This window comes from Piliocolobus tephrosceles, chromosome 14, assembly GCF_002776525.5.
Source record: "Piliocolobus tephrosceles isolate RC106 chromosome 14, ASM277652v3, whole genome shotgun sequence".
Lineage (NCBI taxonomy): Eukaryota > Metazoa > Chordata > Mammalia > Primates > Cercopithecidae > Piliocolobus > Piliocolobus tephrosceles.
Window position 1 is genome coordinate 101668041 of NC_045447.1, and position 22480 is coordinate 101690520.

Genomic DNA, 22480 nt, shown 5'->3' on the forward strand with positions numbered 1-22480 from the left:
TTCTTACACAACATTAAAAAATAAACTCACGGTCTCTTATGCTAAAATATCTAACACGCCAACTAGGATTTACACAGAACCTATTTTGTCTTTACGCCTATGCCATATGCTATTTTTAAAAAATTAAACAATAAGAAAATTTCAGATCAAAGTACTTGTTAGGATTAACAATCTCCCCCTTAAAAAAATAAAATCTCTTGGTTACTTCCTTCAGTTACTTCTGCCATATTACACTTCACTTTACTCAGCCTGCTAGGTTTCTCACAAGATGACTTCAACATCGATAAAGAAAATAACAATGTTCACAGCCATGAAAAATGATGAAATCATGTCCTTTGCAGCAACAAGGATGCAGCTAGAGGCCATTTCCCAAGTGAACTAATGCAGAAAGAGAAAACCAAATATTGCATATTCTCACTCATAAGTTGGAGCTAAATCTTGGGTTCATGGGGACATAAATATGGAAACTATCAATACTGGGGACTCCAAAGGGAAGGAGGGATGTAGTAAGGGCTGAAAAACTTCCTGCTGGAACTAGTATATTCACTATCTGGGTGACAGGATCAATAGAAGCCCAAACCCCAGCACCATACAATATACCCTTGTAATAAACCTGAACACAGACCTCCGAATCTAAAATAAAAATGGAAATTTAAAGAGAGAAAGAATGTTGAATCTCAAATGCTGTATGCTTACATAATATGAACTTTGGAAAAGGAATTACTATTTCAAATGACAGAGACCTAGGAGGTTTCACAAGTCAATAAACACCTGACAGCAATTTTTTCAATTAATGAGAAGAAATAAAAGTATCTTATTCTAAACATTATGATCAATAATAATACTATTAGAAGTGCCAGGGAACTACCTAAACATTTGACTCACATCTCATATAGTCCTTAACCCCAATAGGTACATTAATAGTCCTATTTTTTGGCCAGGCGCGGTGGCTCACGCCTGTAATCCCAGCACTTTGGGAGGCCAAGGCAGGAGAATTACTTGAGGTCAGGAGTTCAAGACCGGCCTGGCCAACATGGTGAAACCCCATCTCTACTAAAAATACAAAAAATTGGCCAGGCATGGAGGCGCATGCCTGTAATCCCAGCTACTGGGGAGACCGAGGCAGCAGAATCGCTTGAACCCAGGAGGCAGAGGTTGCAGATCTCCTGGAGCCAACATTGCCTGAGCGACAGAGCGAGACTCCGTCTCAAAAAAAGCAAAAGAAAAAAAAAAGTCCCATTTTTTTAGATGAGAAAAACTAAGGCTCAAGAAGACTAAGAAATGTATCCATCTTTATACAGCTAATAAGGGCTAGGATTCTGAATAAGCTCTCATATACCTTAAACATCAGTCATCACCAATCCAAATTAATCTTACTGACAAATATTAAATACTTAAATGAATATTATCTTTGTAAAACAGAATCTAAAATAAAGACAAGGGGTACTTAGAGATCTTAATTCTCGTGGTTTTTCTGCAACGGAACTCTCAATACTATAGTAAATAAACAGAAGAAATTGTTCTAAATCACTTAAGTTTGTACTATTAATAATAATTTTTATAGAATAATTCTGATTCATTTGTCAAAGAACCCTAAAACGTTACGACAGACTTTTTTCAACATTCAAATGTATGTCTGAAATGGAGAAGAATGCTTTTCAAGTCCCAAAGAAAGTGTGACTTAGCTATTTTATAGGGTATCCTATAAGATTTTGTTTATCTTTATGGGGGGGGGTACACTAAAAATCAGGAAAAGACTAACTTCTATTCGAGTTATGCTAGCTATGTGCCACAAAAATAAGATTAATGTAATTTTTATTAAAATTTCCATACCAGTACACTTCTTTCAAATAAACACAAGAAATTCCAAGTTTATCTTTCTTCCTTAAAGCTGCTCCAACTCATGTCACCTCACTTTAACTCTTTCGAAAAGAACTCCTTTTACTATATTCCTATTAACAGATATTTACAATTCATTTGCTAAATTTACTAGACATTTACAACCTGCTAGAAGATTATACAGAAATTTCATGTGACTACTTCCCTTTCAAGAAACTTAAATCTGCTTAATATATGCATATGTGTATAACATACTAGAAATGACAGTTTTTCACTAGCTATTATATGAAAGTACCCAATTTTACACTTGTCTGAAATGTATGATATTAAAATATATATTTAAGTATGTGTAGAACCGCAATGCCTACCTGCATCAGCTCTGGACCGCTGGCCAGGTGTCTTTCCGAATGGGGTCTTCATTCATCTGTATTTAAGTGAGCAGCAGAGCTGCTGGACTAGGGTGAAAATTCAATATTCTCCAATTTGAAACTTTTCACAGAATGTTAGTGTTCTCATTAATCCACCATCCAAGTGTCTCTTTTACAAGTCCAGCAAAAATACGTGAAATCACAAGCACTCTGTAAAATAGTGAAACAGTTCATTACTAGAGTATCAAGAGAGCAAAATTATGCCTAGTGAGCCATTAAACATAAAATTTTAAGCAAAAGTATTAGCTGAAGTGCATTTTGTCCCAAAGCAATTAACTTTATTTCCTAAGACCTGGGTTCTTAGGACATGACAAAGTAGAAAGGAGAAAAAGAGGTGATAGACTCTTTAAAAAAAGAAGCCTGGGACATGTGCAAGACCCAAAAGTGAAGTTCTTCCAAGATCAACTGGAATACAATACAGCTGCTGTCTGGCATCCTCATTATTATCCTAAAGCATCCTGCTGCTAGAAACCAGAAAAGGGTGGATGCCGGGATTTCACAGAAGATTTAGACAGCATGGCCCACCTCTCTAATGGAACACCAAGAACCGGAGTATGGGGGTGGGAGACGGGGGTGTGAGGTCACTGGGCAGGCAGAGTGGAAGGACAGCATGGGGGCAGCACAGGAAATCATGTTCAAGACAGAGTAACAGCAAGGCTGAAGATCAGCAGGCCAGGGTCTTGGGCAAGAGAAAGAATTCTAGCCAAACACGTCTCTACGTTTCCCTTTCTGCTCACAAGCTTCCAGAAACTAAAGAAGATCCACGAATTTCAGAGGAGTCTCAAAGAAAGTTTCTCACCCATGCAAATGTCAAAGTCATTTTATGGAAGCAGTGTTATCTTTTATTTATTTTTATTATTATTTTTTTGAGACTGAATCTTGCTCTGTCGCCAGACTGGGATGCAGTGGCGCAATCTTGGCTCACTGCAACCTCTGCCTCCCGGGTTCAAGTAATTCTCCTGCCTCAGCCTCCGGAGTAGCTGGGACTACAGGCTTGCACCACCACGCCCAACTAATTTTTGTATTTTTAGTAGAGATGGGATTTCACCATGTTGGTCAGGATGGTCTCGATCTCCAGACCTTGTCATCCACCCGCCTCAGCCTCCCAAAGTGCTGGGATTACAGACATGAGCCACTGCGCCCGGCCAGAAGCTGTGTATCTTTTAAACCAAATTTAGTTCCTAGAGATATAGCAGGTCTGTCTCACCACTCAATGATCTAGAGAGACTAGGCCTAAGATGAAGGCTATCAGGACAACTGGTTGCTTACTTGCCTTTCCCTGAGAGCCTATCCAGCTGCCACATCAAATCTCATATCCCTCTTTTCCCTCATTCAACTCTCTTCCCACTCAGACCTGTCGAATGGGCCCCTATCACTCTCTTGCCCCAGCCTATCCAAACCTCTCCAGAAGGTAAAGTCGTTCTTCAGTAAAGTGCAGTCTACTTTGACCTACCACCAATAGCTCCCCGCAAAAGACGGTTGTATTTCTCACCGCATACCCTGGCACAATCTCTCCTACCCCAATCCTCACCCTAGAAGCACATGTCATAACACTAGTCATAATAGTTATCCCTTTTTGTTACTTTTCTACCTGTTAATCTTCCACCAGTCATCTGCACACATTTGTTGAAGATTATGTTATCGGCTTTACTTCTTTTCCTCCATGATTCTCATCAACATTCTTGGCAACCTCAACGTCCACACATATGATTCATTCAACCTCCCCTCTGGCTCTTAGACACCCTCCCTTTAAACCACTTACCCTACACTTCATCTATGCTCACAGTCCCAACATAGACCTGCAATAACCCCAAAACCTTTATTTCAAGTATCTCATACTCAAAACCATCTCTGATCATTCCAGTTTTCTTACACTGACACTCCCATTCCAACAATTCTTTGATGCAACCAGTACCAATCTACAGCTTTACTGTTTTTCCAGTATCGCATTACCTCCCTCAGGGACTAACTTCCCTCATTACTCTGCTTAGATTTTCATGGATGATCAATCACATTATGATGATGATTATTCCATTGCTTTTCTCAATTCTCTTGCCCTTCTCTTCTTGTCACTGTTGTATGGCAAAACCCTAACCCAAATCCCCTGCTAGAGTGATTACAACGTAAAGTGGCTAAATGTGGATGAAAAACATACACAAATTTCACTTCAAATTTGTAATCTCATATCTCAAGTGAGTATTCAACAATACTAACCACAGCCTCAGCAGATAGGCTTGCTACTGGCTAAGAAAACAGAAGCAAAGAGAACTACTCAACTACTCATAACTTCACCACCAAACTGACTGATCAGTACCCTTCGTCTCCGTAATAAAAGATGCACTATCTCTGAGCCACGTTCAACCATGTTACTTGCCTAATCAATCCCATCCTTTTTCTCTGTATACATTTACCACTAGCATAGTTCCATCAGCATACAACACATGATGTGAAGGCCAGGCGCAGTGACACACCTGTAAACACAACACCTTGGGAGGCCAAAGTAGGCAGATCACTTAAGCTCAAGAGTTCGAGACCAGCCTGGCCAACATGGTGAAATCCTGTCTCTACAAAAAACAAACAAAAAAAATTAGCCAAACGTGGTGGTGTATGCCCTTAGTCCCAGCTACTCGAGACGCTGAGGCAGGAGAATCACTTGAACCCGGGAGGCAGAGGTTGTAGTGAGCCAAGATCACACCACTGCACTCCAGCCTGGGTGACACAGTGAGACCCCATCTCAAAAAATTACAATAAATAAGATCAAGAGCTTTTTATAAAAAAAAAAAAATCATGATGTAGGCCGGGCACAGTGGTTCACGCCTGTAATCCCAGCACTTTGGGAGACCAAGGTGGGCGGATCCGGATCACGTGAGGCTAGGAGTTCGAGACCAGGTCTCTACTAAAAATAAAAAAATGAGCCAGGTTTGGCGGTGCACACTTTTAATCCCAGCTACTTAGGAGGCTGAGGGAGGAGAACCGCTTGAACTCGGGAGGCAGAGGTTAGAGTGAGCCAAGAATGCACCACTGCACTACAGCCTGGGTGACAGAGCAAGGCTCTGTCACAAAAAAAAACAACACCAACAAAAAAACCATAATGTAGTATTTCCCAATTTTAAAAAACCATGACTCTACTCCCTTTCTGTGCTCTTTAGAGAACGACTTCAAAGATTAAGAAAAAAAAATTTGTTTGAGATTACAGGCATGAGCCACTGGGCCCGGCCAAATTAAAGAAATTTTTAAACTACATAAAATCAATTTATCCTAACAAATTCATTCGATCAAATGAGAATTTTAACTTACTGATATTCTGAAGTGTGCACCTTTCTATCAGATTTAAGCTTATCTTAGCAATATTTTCTGCTGCTTTCCACTTCATTAAAATTTCAAGTTGAACTTAATAAACTAAAAATTTAAGACAGGAGTTGAAGGAAGAGTTGCAGTGGGGGAAGGATACAAGGTGGCTATTTAAATAACATTAGAATGCAAAACTCCAGATAAGAGCCCTTCCCTCGGCTGGGTGTGGTGGCTCCCGAATGCAATCCCAGCATTTTGGGAGGCTGAGGTGGACGATCACCTGAGGTCAGGAGTTCAAGACCAGCCGGGCCAACATAGTAAAATTCAGTCTCCTCTAAAAATACAAAAATTAGCCGGGCATGGTAGTGCGCGCCTGTAATCCCAGCTACTCAGGAGGCTGAGGCAGGAGAATCGCCTGAACCCGGGAGGTGGAGGTTGCAGTGAGCTAAGATGGTGCCACTGCACTCCAGCCTGGGAGACAGAGCAAGATTTCATTTCCAAAAAAAAAAAGTCCTTCCCTCATGATAAGATGTAGTCTAAAAAATAATAATAAAATAATGACCCTGGTTTTGTTTTAACAGCTGCCACGTAAGGCTTTCAAAATTCAGATGAACTAGAGCTTTCCTAAAACCAATCCCACTCTCCTTTGACTGGAAAAGGCTAAACTTAATTTGCTCAGGTTTGTTTAAAGATATACCATATCTTTAGCTTAAGTTATTCTACTAAGTGATTAACTTCGTAGATGAAAACTGAAGGAAACAAAAAAAAATTAGGTTCAGAGTTAGCATTATTTCTAGGTTAGCAGAACCTTCAAGTGTTACGGAAAATACTGTCAAATGGAGCTTAATTATAAGACCATTAAGAAGAAGGTCCTGCATTCAGAGAGACCCATCAATAGTTCCTAAAACCATCAGGAGAAAGGCTGCTGGAGAACAATAACTGTATGGTATCAAAGGATCGCTCCATAAGTTACCTGTTAATTATAAAGGGGAAAATGTTGTTGCTTTACAATTGAGCAATCTTGACCCTTCACTACAATAGAACGGAAAGATAAAACAATTGGGCATCATTAAAAGGGAATCAACTTCCCTTTATCCACTTCTTGTGATATGACAAAGCAGACTACATCACTTATAAAATACTCTTGTTTTACCTCCAGGTGAAGTGTGGCAATATATTAAAAAAAAAAAAAAATCTAGTCAAGCTTTTAGATCGAATTTCTAGTTTATATGAAATACAGGTGATGCAGAAGCAACTTAGAACAACACCATGAGGAAACAGACAAATTAGTAAAGTGGACTTCGCACATGAAAAGTGGGCCATACTCTTCAAAAAGTCAGTGTCAAAAAAGAAAAATGGTAGACATACTGCCCTAGACTAAAAGAGACTAAAGACTCAACAATAAGACACAATGAATAAACCACATGGTTTGGTTGGGGGTTGGGGGTATGGCAAAAGCTACAAAAGACACTTAAGGCCAGGCACAATGGCTCCCGCCTGTAATCCTAATCCTTTGGAAGGCTGAGTGGTGGATCACTTGAACCCAGGAGTTCAAGTGATCAACACAGTAAAGATAGCTGGGTGTGGTGATGCACATCTGTAGTACCAGTTACCAGCTATCGGGAGGCTGAGGCAGGAGGATGACATGAGACCAGGAGGTCAAGGCTGCGGTGAGCCATGAGCGAGCCTGGACAACTGAGGCCCTGTATCCAAAAAACAACAACAACAACAACAACAACACACACACATATATACATTTAAGACAACTGGGGAAATTTAAATGCAGACTAAATATTAGATATTGCAAGCTTATCGTTGAATTTTAAAAGCACAAGGACATTGTGGTTATGCCTGAGAACGTATTCTTTGGAAACACATGCTGCAATGCCTAAAGAGGTAGACTTGCAATTTCTGTAAGTTAACTTCAAATAATTCAGGGAAAGAAAAGAGTACATACATGAGGGTTAACATAAGTATCAAAAGACAAAATTACAATAATGTGGTTTAAGGATCTTAAACAGCTTTATTTGCGATTCTAGAATCAAGCAACGCTTTGTTCCATAAAATAGAATGAGCATTCCAGTGAGCAGAGTAGAGGCTACATGTACAGACACAACAGGCCTGAAGAAAGCAGAAACAAAGAACTGTGAAAATAATTCAAAATCAAATCTGCTGGAAGTTTTTTAATTATTTTCAGCCTTAAAGAAATGTGATAATGGGACCTGAGTCACATGACAGGCAGCTTTAGTCCTCCGATTATAGATCAGCCTTTTACCTACACTGTTTTGTAAAATGTTGGAAAAGACTAATGGGCTCCAGAGAAGACCCCCATCCCTCTAAACTTAATCTTCACTGTAGATTAACTTCCTTCTCTTATACAAAGACACTAAGATGGAATGTTAAATAAACTCTTTTAAATTGGAAAAGGAAAAGAACTGTAACTAATCAAATTGCTATAACTCATAAACCAACCCTGTATGGAAAATGTGGCAATCCTGTTAAACTTGTTTTCTGCCTAAATAAGCAAGACCTTAAACTTTTCGGCTTCAGAGGACTAGCTGGCTCTATTCCTCTGGATTCTGTGTTACCCAGTTGGCTGCTCTCAGTTTTGCATTTGAGTAAAACTCTTGTTTGTTTTTTTGTTTTGTATTGCTTTGTTTTTTTGAGACGGAGTCTTGCTCTGTTGCTCAGCCTGGAGTGCAATGAATGGCACGATCTCAGCTCACGGCAACCTCCGCGTCCCGGATTCAAGCTCTTCTGCCTCAGCCTTCCGAGTAGCTGGGATTACAGGTATGCGCAACCACATCTGGATAATTGTGTAATTTTAGTAGAGACGAGGCTTCTCCATGTTAGTCAGGCTGGTCTCAAACTCCTGACCTCAGGTGATCCGCCCACCTCAGCCTCCCAAAATGCTGGGATTACAGGCATGAGCCATCGTGCCCGGCCTGAATAAAACTCTTTTAAACTTGACTGTGATCCTTTTGATTATTTCAGGATGGCAGAACAAAAAGCAGATTGGTCATTTCAGTTACTTTCCTTGTAAGGAAGGAATGAAAACACAGGACAATAGAGAAATAACTGATTGGGAACTGCATTATCATGCCAACTGGAACTGTCTGGTTTGAGAAATTAAGGCTATTCCTCTCTCCTGATTTCTGGGAAGGTCCAATAACACCTCAGTTTGGTAGTCTGGAACCATGAGTGGCTCCATTTAGATTTTAGTCTGGTCTATTGTGGCCTAGTGCAGGAGATTAGCTCAAAACAATGGCACCACCTACAATTTTTAATCAACATGAACATGGCAAAATCTTTTTTAATGTAGGTAAAGAGCACATTAGTGTTCACTAATGTTATTCTTTGTACTTTTATTTCAGTTCAAATTTTTTAGAAATTAAGAGAAAAAAGATGCTGGATTTTCCTTTGCTAAGTCTATCTTCATTAAATATAGTTAAGTACTGTTATAAAGTTTCAGTGCCGCAAAATAAATAGCACTCGTATATAAAATTTTCTTTTTCTTCTTCTCAGCAAGGCAATTTACTCCTATAGAAGGGTGCGCCCTCACAGATGGAGCAATGGTGAGCATACTACCTGGACAAGGGAGGGGAAGGGGTTCTTATTCCTGATGTACGTGGCCCCTGCTGCTGTGTCGTTCCCCTATTGGCTAGGGTTAGACCACACAGGCTAAACTATTTCCAATTGGTTAATTTAAAGAGAGTGACGGGGTGAGTGGTTTGTCGGGAAAAATGGTTATGGCAGAGCAGGAAATCAGAATGAGTCAGGGCGGAGAATGAGTCAGGGTGGAGAATGAGTCAAGGCAGAGAATGAGTCAGGGTGGAGCAGGTAATCGCAATGAGGGTGGGAAAGGTTGCTTTAAGAGGAAGTTAATTTTAAAAGCAGAAGGCAAAGAATTGAACATACTGACATATTGATTCTTTGAGGAGAAATTCAGAACTCATATCTAACAGTATCCAGGCTTGCAATTTTTCTAATCTTAAAAATGTGTCATGAACTTAAATTCTGAAACTCAAAATTCTCATTCTATAATAATCTCAAAGGAGATCAAAAAATTCTCCAACTACTTACCAGAAAAATGATCGTTCACTGAGCACTCTCTATGTGTCACGCACTCCTCACAACCGTGAGGAGGATACGTACTATAACTATTCCATCTTGGAAACTGAAAAACTGCAGCACAGACATTAAAGTAACTTGGTCAAGGTCACAGACTGCAACTAGCATTGTCGAGATACACTTCCTATTTAAAAATAAACACTTAGATTGCTTCAATAAAGGAATATGGTTATCACGAAATCAATGACCATGTATTGTCTCCAAAAAGGCTAAAACATGAACATTTCAACATTTCAGATATAAAAGCAGTAATCTCAGGAAGTAGAGTCATATCAAAGTATTTGTTGCCTGCTGCTATCACTGAACAGTGTTATTTACAAAGAAAATAGATTCCTAAAACTATTTACGCAAAAATACTAAGTTCCCAAATCTTAACACCAGAACCACTAATGAAAAAGTATATAGGAGCACTAATAGTGAAACATGTCAAGCCCAAACTGAAGCTTGGGCTGTCAACAAGTTGTCCTAAAACTGCTGTCTCGGTATGTAACAAGATCTAAAAAAAAAGAAAAAAATGGTTGTCACACAAGGTTAAACATGTGAAGAAATATATACTTTGATTTTCCATTTCCTGGCACCCAAATTCCTAAAACTCTAGGAATCCCAGTGTCTTTTTTATGCTAATGAGATGAATGATGGCTGATGGCTTCTGGATAGCCTCAGGAAGTGGCTTGATTGCCAGGGGAACCCGCCCGTGGTGAGAGGGCTGGAACTTTCAGCCCTACCCTGGGAAGGGGGGCGGGTAGAGCAGAGGGCTAAAAGCTAAGCTGATCACTAGTGGGCAATGACATAATCAATCATGCCGGCTTACTGAAGATGACAGAAAAACCCTAAAGGACACGTGCAGAGAAACTTAAGGTTAGTGAACACATGGAAGTACTGGGAGGGTGATGAGCCCAGAGTAGGCAGGGGAGTTCCACACTCCTCCTTTGCCTTATGCATCTCTCTTCCATCTGGCTGTTCCTGAGTTGTATTCTTTATTATATAATGGTAATCTAGCAAATACACTGTTTTCCTGAGTTCTGTGAGTGATTCTAGCAAACCTGAAGGAGGAATCACAGGAGCCTCCAATTTATAGCTTGTGTGTCAGAAGCACATAACATAACCTGGACTTGGCTGGGGCATGGTGGCTCATGCCTGTAATCCCAGCACTTTGCAGGCCAAGGCCAGCAGAACACTTGAGGTCAGGAGTTCAAGACCAGCCTGGCCAACACGGTGAAACCCCGTCTCTACTAAAAATACAAAAATTAGCTGGGTGTGGTGGCATGCACCTGTGGTCTCAGCTACTGGGGAGGCTGAGAGAGGAAAACTGCTTGAACCCGGGAGGCGGAAGTTGCAGTGGGTCGAGACGAGATCACACCACTGCACTCCAGCCTGGGCAACAGAGTGAGAACTCCATCTCGCAAAAAATAAATAAGTAAATAAATAAAATGAATAACCTGGACTTGGGATTGGCATGAGAGGGGGGATCAGTCTGGTGGGATGTGATGCTATTTCCCAGTGGACACTCTCAGAATTAAGTTAAACTGTAGGACAACCCACTGGAGTCATCAGAGAAAATGAGACACAGATAATGTAGAGAAAACCCACACACATTTGATCACAGAAGTGTTGTGCTGAATACAAGTATAGAGAATAAGAATTTGCTTTTCCTTTAAAACATAGTGGGGATTACATGTATTATCACAAACATACGAAAAAAAATATAGCTAAAATCTGAATACAGGACATAGATATTAGATATGAAGGGCTAATTAGCTTTCTTAAATATGGTATGTAGTTACAAAGAATAACAACCTTACTCTAAGAAGTGTCATGATGTTTGCAATTTAATGAGACTTTCAAATGGTTCAACAGCAAAAAACAGAGCAAAATGTAAGCAAATTAAAATATTGATACTGGGTATACAGGTTGGGTCACTGTGCTATAGTTCCAACTTTTCTATGTGTAGAAAATTTCATTTACGGCCAGGCGCAGTGGCTCACACCTGTAATCCCAGCACTTCGGGAGGCCGAGGCAGGCAGATCACCTGAAGTTGGGAGTTCGACACTAGCCTGACCAACATGGAAAAACCCCGTCTCTATTAAAACACAAAATTAGCCAGGTGTGGTGACGCACTTATAATCCCAGATACTCAGGAGGCTGAGGCAGAAGAATCTCTTGAACTCAGGAGGCAGAGGTTGCAGTGAGCCGAGATCACGCCACTGCACTCCAGCCTGGGCAACAAGAGCGAAACGCCATCTCAAAAAATAAAAAAAGAAAAAGAAAGAAAATTTCATTTAAAAAGTTTGGGAAAAAAACAGCAGGGGAAAGGACTAACTAAGTTTAGACCTAGCAGCAGCATCACAAGAGTTTACCAGTTAAGTTTGTAACTAAGACATCATTATTAAAAGTAGACAAATGCCAGATGTGGTGGTATGCATCTGTAGTTCCAGTTCGGGAGGCTGAGGTGGGAAGATTCCATGAACCAAAGAATTTGATGCTGCAGAGAGCTATGATCAAGCCACACTGCACTCCAGCCTAGGTGACAGAATGAGACCCCATCTCTAAAAATAAACAAATAAAACAAAAATAGGGTAAGAAAGGATGGTTTAGCAGAAAAGAAATTTTAAAAATAAAGAGGAAAAGACAGCAAAATATCTGCAATTCCTGAATGTAGATGTTGAGTTCAGATATTAACTGCCTGTTTCAACTTTTCTATGTTTGAAACGTTTCACAACAAAACTTTAAGGGTCAATGGTTTTAGGTTTTATAGTTCTGGAAAGAAAAAACACTCAAAGCACAACTCAAAACCTTCCTAGGTAACTACAAGAATTTATTAGATATTCTTGGGCTGGGCGCAGCGGCTCATGCCTGTAATCGCAGCACTTTGGAAGGCCAAGGCGGACAGATCACAAGGTCAGGAGATCAAGACCATCTGGCTAACACGGTGAAACCCCATCTCTACTAAAAAAAAAAAAAAAAAAAAAAATTAGCCAGGCATGGTGGCGGGCGCCTGTAGTCCCAGCTACTCAGGAGACTGAGGCAGGAGAATGGCGTGAACCCGGGAGGCAGCGCTTTCAGTGAGCTGAGGATGCGCCACTGCACTCCGGCCTGGGGTACAGAGTGAGACTCTGTCTCAAAAAAAAAAAAAGTTATTAGATATTCTCATTTAAAATGTTACAAGGGGCAGGGAGGGGCTCACACCTGTAATCCCAACTTTGTAAGAGCAAAGTGGGAAGATCACTTGAGTCCAGGAATTCCAGACCTTCCTGGGCTACACAGTGAGACCTCATCTCTATAAAAAATTTTTTAAAAAATTAGCCAAGTGAGGTAATGCACGCCTGTAGTCCCAGCTAACTGGGAGGCTGGGGTGGGAGGATCACTTAAGCCTGGGAAACAGAGGCTGCAGTGAGCCAGGATGGTACCACTGCACTGGGTGACAGAGCAAGACCTTTCTCAAAAAATAAATGTTACAATGGATGAAGCTAAGGACGATGTTCTAGGGGCCTATGGTGTAGGTTCTGCCTTTAGCTGAAACTTCAAAGATTAAAATAAAGGGCTCAATCCTTACAAAGTATTGCTAATTACACAATGTTCAGCAACTTAAGGATCCTGGCAAAGCAGCTATCATATATACCAAGTAGATATCTGAAGGCCTTCAGAGCCCAAATTCTCCTATCAATATAAAAATTATTAGGCCAGGCGCGGTGGCTCACACCTGTAATCCCAGCACTTTGGGAGGCTGAGGCAGGCGGATCACAAGGTCAGGAGATCGAGACCATCCTGGCTAACACGGTAAAACCCCGTCTCTACTAAATATACAAAAAATTAGCCAGGTGTGGTGGCGGGCACCTGTAGTCCCAGCTACTCAGGAGGCTAAGGCAGGAAAACTGCCTGAACCCAGGAGGTGGAGGTTGCAGTGAGCCGAGATCACGCCACTGCACTTCATTCAGCCTGGGTGACAAAGCGAGAATCCATCTCAAAAAAAAAAATTACTGAACACCCTAAACCACTAAACATCTAAACACCAAGTTTTAATACAAGTGTAATACATGGTCAACATTTATAAGGACCATGGATTTGGACAGGAGAAAAATTTTATCTTCATCTTTCCTAACTTCTACCTGAAGTACAGCAGTTCCTTCTATCATGAATGTAAACAAACCACAGTATCAGTAGTATTTCCAACTTCTCAACAATAGAAATCACATATATTTCCATCCCATTGAATTTGTTGTAGCTCCAAATACCATTTAAACTCATCAACTGACACTTGACTAGACTTGCCACCAGAACAGACAGAGCACAGACTCTTCTCATGCAGGCGCTCAGGCACAGCTCAGGTCAGCCATATGGTTATCACTAGGCCTGGTCCTTATGCATCAAATTGAAAGCAGAATTGCTGACTGTGGTATAACAAAGAGCTTGGATGGCCTTTGTCCCAGCTCCAGTTGGTGCCCTTTAAATCCCTGAAATGTCCTGAGAGGGACAGGGCATCTCTGTGATTCACGGTGAGCACCTAGTTTATACTAACAAGATGTCTCAGGATGTGGGGCTGGGGAGCTGGCCAAACCGGAAAGACCAATCATGGCATCAGAAGGCTGGGGCTCTGAGCCCCAGGACAGCAGCCCAAAGTCCAGAGAAGGGAGCTAGAAATTGAGTTCAAGTTCAAGGCCAATGATTCAATGGATCATGCTGATGTAATTAAGCACCAATAACTCTGGACACAGGCTCACGTGAGCTTTCCTGGTTAATACTCTGTGTGTATAGTCACACTTGGAGACACCAAGATGATCCACCCTGTCTCCACAGGAGGGCATGAACACTTCACATCTGGGACCTTCCCAGACACCGTTCTATATGTCACTTCTGATGGTTGGTCCTAAGTTGTATTTTTTTTGCTACAATAAACTGTCAGTACTGGACTTTCTTGAGTTTTGTGAGTCATCCTAAGTGAATTATCAAACTTGAATGTGACAGAAACCTCCACATTTGTACTCAGTCAGAAATAAAAGTAACACAGGAGCCCCTCAAGTTTGCAGCTGGTATCCAAAGTGAGAGGGCAGTCTTGTGGAAACCTATTAACTTTGATCTAAGTCGAACTGTATCGCAATGATACATTCCCCATCAACAATTATTTCTTGATGAATATATAAAAGGAGATAAGCCAAAGACCACCACACAACTGATTTTTATTAAACATCAAAACCTTAATTTTGGCCCAGTGCAGTGGCTCACACCTGCAGAGTGTGAGGCCTTGGGAGGCCAACACTTTAGGAGCTCAACTGCAACTTATCTTTATCCCCAAAACTGAACAAAGGTGATCCCAAACTGCCTATTCCCTAAGATGCCTGAGGTAGAAAGAAGCATAAATCTTCTCTGGATATATCATCCTAGACCCAATATTATTCAAATGATATTTAATATGTGATCTACTAGATGTGCACATGTATGTACACACACACACACACACACACACACAGAGCCAACAAGGAGAAAAAAATGAAAAACCAGCAGAAAAAAAAAAACAAGAAAAAAGAAAAGCAGGCCGGGCACAGTGGCTCACGCCTGCAACCCCAGCACTTTGGGAGGCCGAGGTGGGCAGATCACCTGAGGCCAGGAGTTCGAGACCAGCCTGACCAACATGGAAAAACCCCATTTCTACTAAAAATACAAAATTAGCCGGGCTTGGTGGCGCATGCCTGTAATCCCAGTTTCTTGAGAGGCTGAATCAGGAGAACCTCTTGGACCCGGGAGGCGGAGGTTGTGGTGAGCCAATATCACGCCATTGCACTCCAGCCTGGGCAACAAGAGCAAAAATCTCTCTCAAAACACAAACACACACACACACACACACACACACACACAAAAGGGCTGGGCACGATGGCCACGCCTGTAATCCCAGCACTTTCGGAGGCCAAGGCGGGTGGATCACAAGGTTGGGAGTTCAAGACCAGTCTGCCCAACATGGTGAAACCCTGCCTGTCTGTATAAAAATTACAAAAAATAGCCACGCATGGGGTGGCTCGGGCCTGTGGTACCAGCTGCTCAAGAGGCTGAGGTAGGAGGATCATTTGAGCCTGGGAGGTCGAGGCTGCAGTGAGTCGAGGTCGTCCAACTGCACTCCAGCCTGGGTGACAAAGACTCTTGTCTCAAAAAAAAAAAAAAAAAGAGAGGGAACGATTCCAGTCACAGGAATGAATTTTAAAACTGACAGTGTGCGTCTTACATAAAAAAAAAAAAAAAAAAAAAAGGAAAACTAAAGAAACAATTCAATAGCTTCTTTTTAATTTAAAAAAATTAGAGATGAGGTCTCACTATGTTGCCCAGGGTGATCTCGAACTCCTGAGCTCAAGTAATCCTCTCGCCGTGGCCGCCCAAAGTGCTGGGATTATAGATGTGAGCCACTGCACCTGGCCACAATTCAATAGCTTATTTTAACACTTAGAAGAAAACTGACAACTTAGAATTCCGTACACATCAAAAGTATCCTTCAAAGGGGAAGATCGGGCCAGTGGCTCACACCTGTAATCCCAGGACTTTGGGAGGTCGAGTGGATGGATCACTAGGGATCAGGAGTTCAAGACCAGCCTGGGCAATATGACAAAACCCTGTCTATACTAAAAATACCAAAAAAATTAGCCAAGCATGGTGGCACACACCTGTAGTCCCAGCTATTCGGGAGGCTGAGGCAGGTGCATGGCTTGAACTGGGAGGCAGAGTTTGCAGTGAGCCGAGATCACGTCACTGCACTCAAGCCTGGGCAACAGAGTAAGACTCCATCTTTTAGGGCCGGGCGCAGTGGCTCAAGCCTGTAATCCCAGTACTTTGGGAGGCCAAGACGGGCGGATCACGAGGTCAGGAGATTGAGACCATCCTGGCTAACATGGTGGAACCCTGTCTCTACTAAAAAATACAAAAAAAAAACTAGCCGGGCGAGGTGGCGGACGCCTGTAGTCCCAGCCACTCAGGAGGCCGAGGCAGGAGAATGGCGCAAACCCGGGAGGCAGAGGTTGCAGTGAGCTGAGATCCGGCCACTGCACTCCAGCCTGGGCGACAGAGCCAGACTCCGTCTCAAAGGAAGATCAATTTGAGGCATGTCTAGACTAACACATACTCAGGAAATTCACTACCAGAAGTTACACAAAAGGTGGGAAGCATAAAGGGTGTTCTTCAGGCAGAAGAAAATGTTCCAAGATGGAGGATCTAGTTAGGAAATGAAAAAGATAAATTCTGTGGGTAAATCTAAATGGTTATTGAAAACACAAATTAATCACATCAAGATAAAATACAGACAGAATTAAAACAACACAATAATGACAATGTGAATAAAAATGAGCTCAACAGACTATCCAGGAGAGGAGGATAGTATCAAATAATATTAGATTTTGATAGTAAAAGATTCATGTTTAAGTAACTTCCAAGTTAGAACAGCAGAACAAACATAAAAAAAATAGCATCTAAAACAAGGCAAGAAAGGACAGGAAAAGGTACAAAACAGGCTTGACAGGTAGAAAGTACTTATTAACAGATTTGAACCTAAATGTCAGTTACTTTGTCAAATGCCAATAGACAGATGCTGTAATCACAAGAAACACACAAGATTTTTAAAAATTCTAGTATATACTGACTGGGCATGGTGGCTCACGCCTGAAATCCCAGCACTCTGGGAGGCCGAGGCAGGTGGATCACAAGGTCAGGAGATGGAGACCATCCTGGCTAACACGGTAAAACCCCGTCTCTACTAAAAATACCAAAAAAATTAGCCAGGCATGTGGCGGGCGCCTGTAGTCCCAGCTACTCGGGAGGCTGAGGCGGGAGAATGGCGTTGACACGGGAGGTGGAGCTTGCAGTGAGCTGAGATTGCGCCACTGAACTCCAGCCTGGGCGACAGAGCAAGACTCCAACTCAAGAAAAAAAAAATTAATTCTAGTACGTATTGTTGGCAACAGAACCTTTCAAGACGTTAAATACAGTCATGCCCCATACAGTGACGTTTCAGTCAACAATGGATCGCATACACAACGGTAGTCCCATAAGATTATAACAGAGCCAGGCACAATGGCTCACACCTGTAACCCCAGCACTTTGGGAGGCCAAGGTGGGCAAATCACTTCAGTCCAAGGGATGGAGACCAGACTAGGCAACGTGGCAAAACCCCGTCTCTACACACACACACACACGCCAGGCATAGTGGCAGGCACCTGTAGTCACAATTACTAGGGAGACCGTGAGGATCACTTAAACCCAGGAGGCAGAGGCTGCAGTTAGCCAAGATCGCACCACTGCACTCCAGCCTTGGCCACAGAGTGAGACCCTGTTTCAAAAAAAAAAAAAAAATTATAATGGAGCTAAAAAATTCCTATTGTCTAGTATTTCATAGCCATTTGTGGTGATGCTGGTGTAAACAAACCCACTGTGCTGCAAACAAAACTACTGTGTTCAAAGTCATATTATAGTACAGGCCAGGCACGGTGGCTCACGTTTGTAATCCCAGCACTTTGGGAAGCTGAGGTGGATGGATCGCCTGAGGTCAGGAGTTCAAGACCAGCCTGGCCAACATGGCAAAACCCTGTCTCTACTTAAAAAAAAAAAAAAAAAAAAAAAGAGCCCGGCATGGTGGCAGGCGCCTATAATCCCAGCTACTCAGGAGGCTGAGGCAGGAGAATCGCTTGAACCTGGGAGGTGGAGGCTGCAGTGAGACAAGGTCACACGCCATTGCACTCCAGCCTGGGTAACGAGGGCGAAACTCCATCTCGGTGTGGGGGGTAGGGGGAGTACAGTACAGGGCGGGCACGGTGGCTCACGTCTGTAATCTCAGCACTTTGGGAGGCCAAGGTGGGTGGATCATGAGGTCAGGAGTTCAAGACCAGCCTGACCAACAATGGGAAAACCCATTTCTACTAAAAATACAAAATAGCTGGGGATGGTGGCACGTGCCTGTAATCCCAGCTACTTGGGAGGCTGAGGCAGGAGAATTGCTTGAACCCGGGAGGTACAGGTTGCTGTGAGCCTAGATCGTGCCACTGCACTCCAGCCTGGGAGACAGAGCGGGACCCCAGCTCAAAAAAAAAAAAAAAGTATAGTCCAATTATGTACAGTACATAGTACTTGACAATAAACAACTATGTTACTGGTTTATGTATTAACTATATGTTTAATCATTAGTTTAGACTGTACTCATACTTACTTAAAAAAAAAAAAAGTTCAGTGTAAAACAGCCTCTGGCAGGTCCTTCAGGAGGTACTCCAGAAGAAAGCACTGTTATCACAGATGACAACTCCAAATGTGTTATTGCACCTGAAGACCTTTCACTGTGACAAGGTGCTGAGCTGGAAGACAGTGATACAGATGATCTTGAGTATTCGTTTTCTTTTTTTTTTTTTTTTGAGACAAAGTCTTACTCTCTTGCCCCCCAGGCTGGAGCGCAATGGCACGATCTCGGCTTACTGAAACCTCTGCCTTCCGGGTTCAAGCGATTCTCCTGCCTCAGCCTCCCGAGTACCTGGGATTACAGGTGCCTGCCACCACACCCGGTTACTTTTTGTATTTTTAGTAGAGATGCGGTTTCACCATGTTGGCCAGGATGGTCTCGAACTCCTGACCTCAGGTGATCCGCCTGCCTCAGCCTCCTGAAGTGCTGGGATTACAGGCGTGAACCACCGCGCCCGGCAAAGTATCTTAGCTTTTAACAAAAAGTTTAAAAAGTAAAAACAAAAGTAATACACTTTTAAAATAGAAAAGGCTTACAAAATAACAATACAGAGGAAGAATTTCTATACATCTGTACAATATGTTTGTGTTTTAAGCTAAGTACTGTAAGAATCAAGAAATTTAAAAATTATGAAGTTAATAAAGTAAAAAAGCTACACAGTTTCTAATATAGATGCGAGAAAAAAGTGTCTTCGCTGTCTGAGTGTAGTAGCAAAGACTAGATTGAAGAATTGGGGGGGTAGGCCGGGCGCAGTGGCTCACACCTGTGATCTCAGCACTTTGTGAGGCCGAGGCGGGTGGATCACAAGGTCAGGAGATTGAGACCATCCTGGCTAACACGGTGAAACCCCGTCTCTACTAAAAATACAAAACTTAGCCAGGCATGGTGGTGGGTACCTGTAGTCCCAGCTACTGGGGAAGCTAAGGCAGGAGAACTGTGTGAACCCAGGAGGCAGAGCTTGCAGTGAGCCGAGATAGCGCCACTGCACTCTAGCCCAGGCGACAGAGCAAGACTTCGTCTCAAAAAAAAAAAAAAAAAGAATTGCGGGGATAGGGAAGAGTAAGCTAACATTAATTTATTATTGAAGAAAATTTTTTCTATAAATTTAATGTAGCCTAACTGTACACCGTCTACAATAGTGCACAATAATATCCTAGGCCTTCACATTCACTCACCACTCACTCACCCAAAGCAACTTACAATCCTGCAAGCTCCATTCATGGTAAGTGGTCTATACAGTTGTACCATTTCTGTATCTTTTATACCATGTTTTCACTGTACTTTCTCTGTGTTTACACACATAATTACTTACAATTGTGTTCCAACTGTCTACAATATTCAGTTCAGTCACATACTATACAGGTTTGTAACCTAGGAGCAAATAGGCTTATACCATTTAGCCTAAGTGTGTCAAAGGCTACACTATCTAAGTTTTGTGCAAATACATGCTCTAATGCTCACCTAACAATGCATTTCTCAGAACATACTCTCATCATTAAGCAACACATGCTTGAAAAATAAGTAAGACTGAAATTAAAGAGTAAAAAAGGATATACCCTGCACATACTAACCAAAGGAAAACTCTGCAGCAACATTAATATCAAGCTAAATAAACTTTACCTCTAATAATACTTCTCCCTTAAAAAGAACGCCTAATAGTGGTTTTCTACTTTTTCCCCCGCTTTGGAGACAGGGTCTTACTCTGTCACCCAGGCTAAATGCAGTAGTAAGATCAGGGCTCCTGAGTGCATCCTTCATCTCCCAGGCTCAGTGATCCACCCACATCACCTTCTCAAGTGGCTGGGATTACAGGTTGTGCCACCACACATAGCTAATTTTTTTAAATTCTCTGTAGAGATGGTGTCTTGCTATGTTGCCCAGGCTGGTCTCAAACTCAAGACTCAAGTGATCCTCCCGCCTCAAGCCTCCCAAACTGCTGGGATTACAGGCATTAGCCATCATACCCAGCCAATAGCGATTTTAAAAGACCTGGTTGATATACAGCTCTAAATACCAATGCATCTAAGAACATACCCTCATACTATGACAATGTATAAAGCACAAAGTACCGGAGCTAAGGAGAAACTGACAAATGCAAAATCAAAGTATTAACATATCTCTTTCAATAACCAATAGAACAAGCTGAAAAGCTTCTGCACAACAAAGCAAACAAATGACAGCGTGAAGAGACAACCTGCTGAATGGGAAATGATGTGTGCAAACTATTCATGACAAAGGACTAAAATCCATAATATGCAACGAGCTCAAATAATCAACAATTTAAAAAAAACAAATAATCCCACTAAAAAGTGGGCAAAGGCCATCAAAAAACATACAAATGGCCAAATGATATACGAAAAAATGCTCACATCAGTAATCATCAGGTAAATGCAAATCAAAACTACAATGAGATAGCACTTTATCAATTAGGATAACTATTACTAAAAACACAAAGAACAGACGCTGGCAAGGATGTGGAGAAAAGGGAATTCTTACACACTGGGAATGCAAATTAGTAAACCTATTACGAAAAACAGTACAGAAATTTCTCAAAACACTAAAAATAAAACTACTACATGATCCAGCAATCCCACTATTGGCTATTTATCCAAAGGAGAAGAAATTAGTATATCAAAGGGATACGAACACTCACCTGTTTATCATAGCACTATTTACAAAAGCAAAGATACGGAATCAACCTAAGTATCCATCGATGAGCAGAGAGAGAAAGAAAACGTGGCGTATAAACACAATGGAATGCTATTCAGCCAGAAAGAAGAATGAAATCATGTTTGCAGCAACATGGATGAAGCTGGAGATCATTATGTTAAGTGAAATAAGCCAGGCCAGGCATAGAAAGACAAATATCATATGTTCTCACAAATACATGGGAGCTAAAAAAAAAAGTTAACCTCATGGAAATAAGAGAAAACAATGACAGGCATCAGAGGCTGGGAAGGGATGGGGGGTGAGGAAGAGAGGTTGGTTAATGGGTACAAACATACAGTTATGTTCTACAGCAGAGTAGGGTCACCATAGTTAGCAAATATATACTGTATATTTCAAAGTAGCTTAAAGAGAAGGCTTGAAATGTTACCAGCACACAGAAATTATATATACTCAGCCAGGCATGGTAGTTCACACCTGCAATCCCAGCACTTTGGGAGGCTGACGCAGGTGGATCACTGAAGTCAGGGGATCCAGACCAGCCTGGCCAACATGGTGAAACCCTGTCTCTACTAAAAACACAAAAATTAGCCCAGCGTGGTGGCACACACCTGTAATCCCAGCTTACTCGGGAGGCTGAGGCGGGAGAATTGCTTGAACCCAGGAGCCAGGAGGTTCCAGCAAGCCGAGATCACACCACCGCACTCCAGCCTGGGCAACAGAGTGAGATTCCGTCTCAAAAACAAAAAAAGATAAATACACAAGGTGATGGATGCTCCAGGTACCCTGACTTGATCATTATACATTCTATGCATGTAACAAGTATTCCCATAAAGATGTAAAATATTATGCAATAAAAAGGAAAAGACAAGAATTTAGCAATGTATTTCTATGCAAAGGCTTAAAACATATAACATCTCAACATAAG

The 22480-nt window shown here is 41.8% G+C and overlaps 1 protein-coding gene across 6 annotated transcripts in view; it reads right to left on the minus strand.

Annotated features, from left to right (window-relative positions):
* The window catches only part of SPIN1 (spindlin 1), a 95800-nt gene that overhangs the window by 60033 nt on the left and 13287 nt on the right, over positions 1 to 22480 (minus strand). For 4 of the 6 annotated variants that reach the window (XR_003306981.2, XM_026448551.2, XM_026448552.1 and 1 more), the window contains exon 2: positions 2208 to 2417. The exons of 1 other annotated variant lie outside the window; for it this stretch is intronic. Coding sequence is in view for 2 of the 5 variants with exons in the window: in XM_026448551.2 (XP_026304336.1) it covers positions 2208 to 2259 (52 nt within the window). In the remaining 3 variants the exon portion in view is untranslated. Of the gene's footprint in view, positions 1 to 2207; positions 2418 to 22163; positions 22181 to 22480 lie in introns of those variants that run through there. One more of the 6 variants, XM_031933990.1, reaches the window with a different exon arrangement.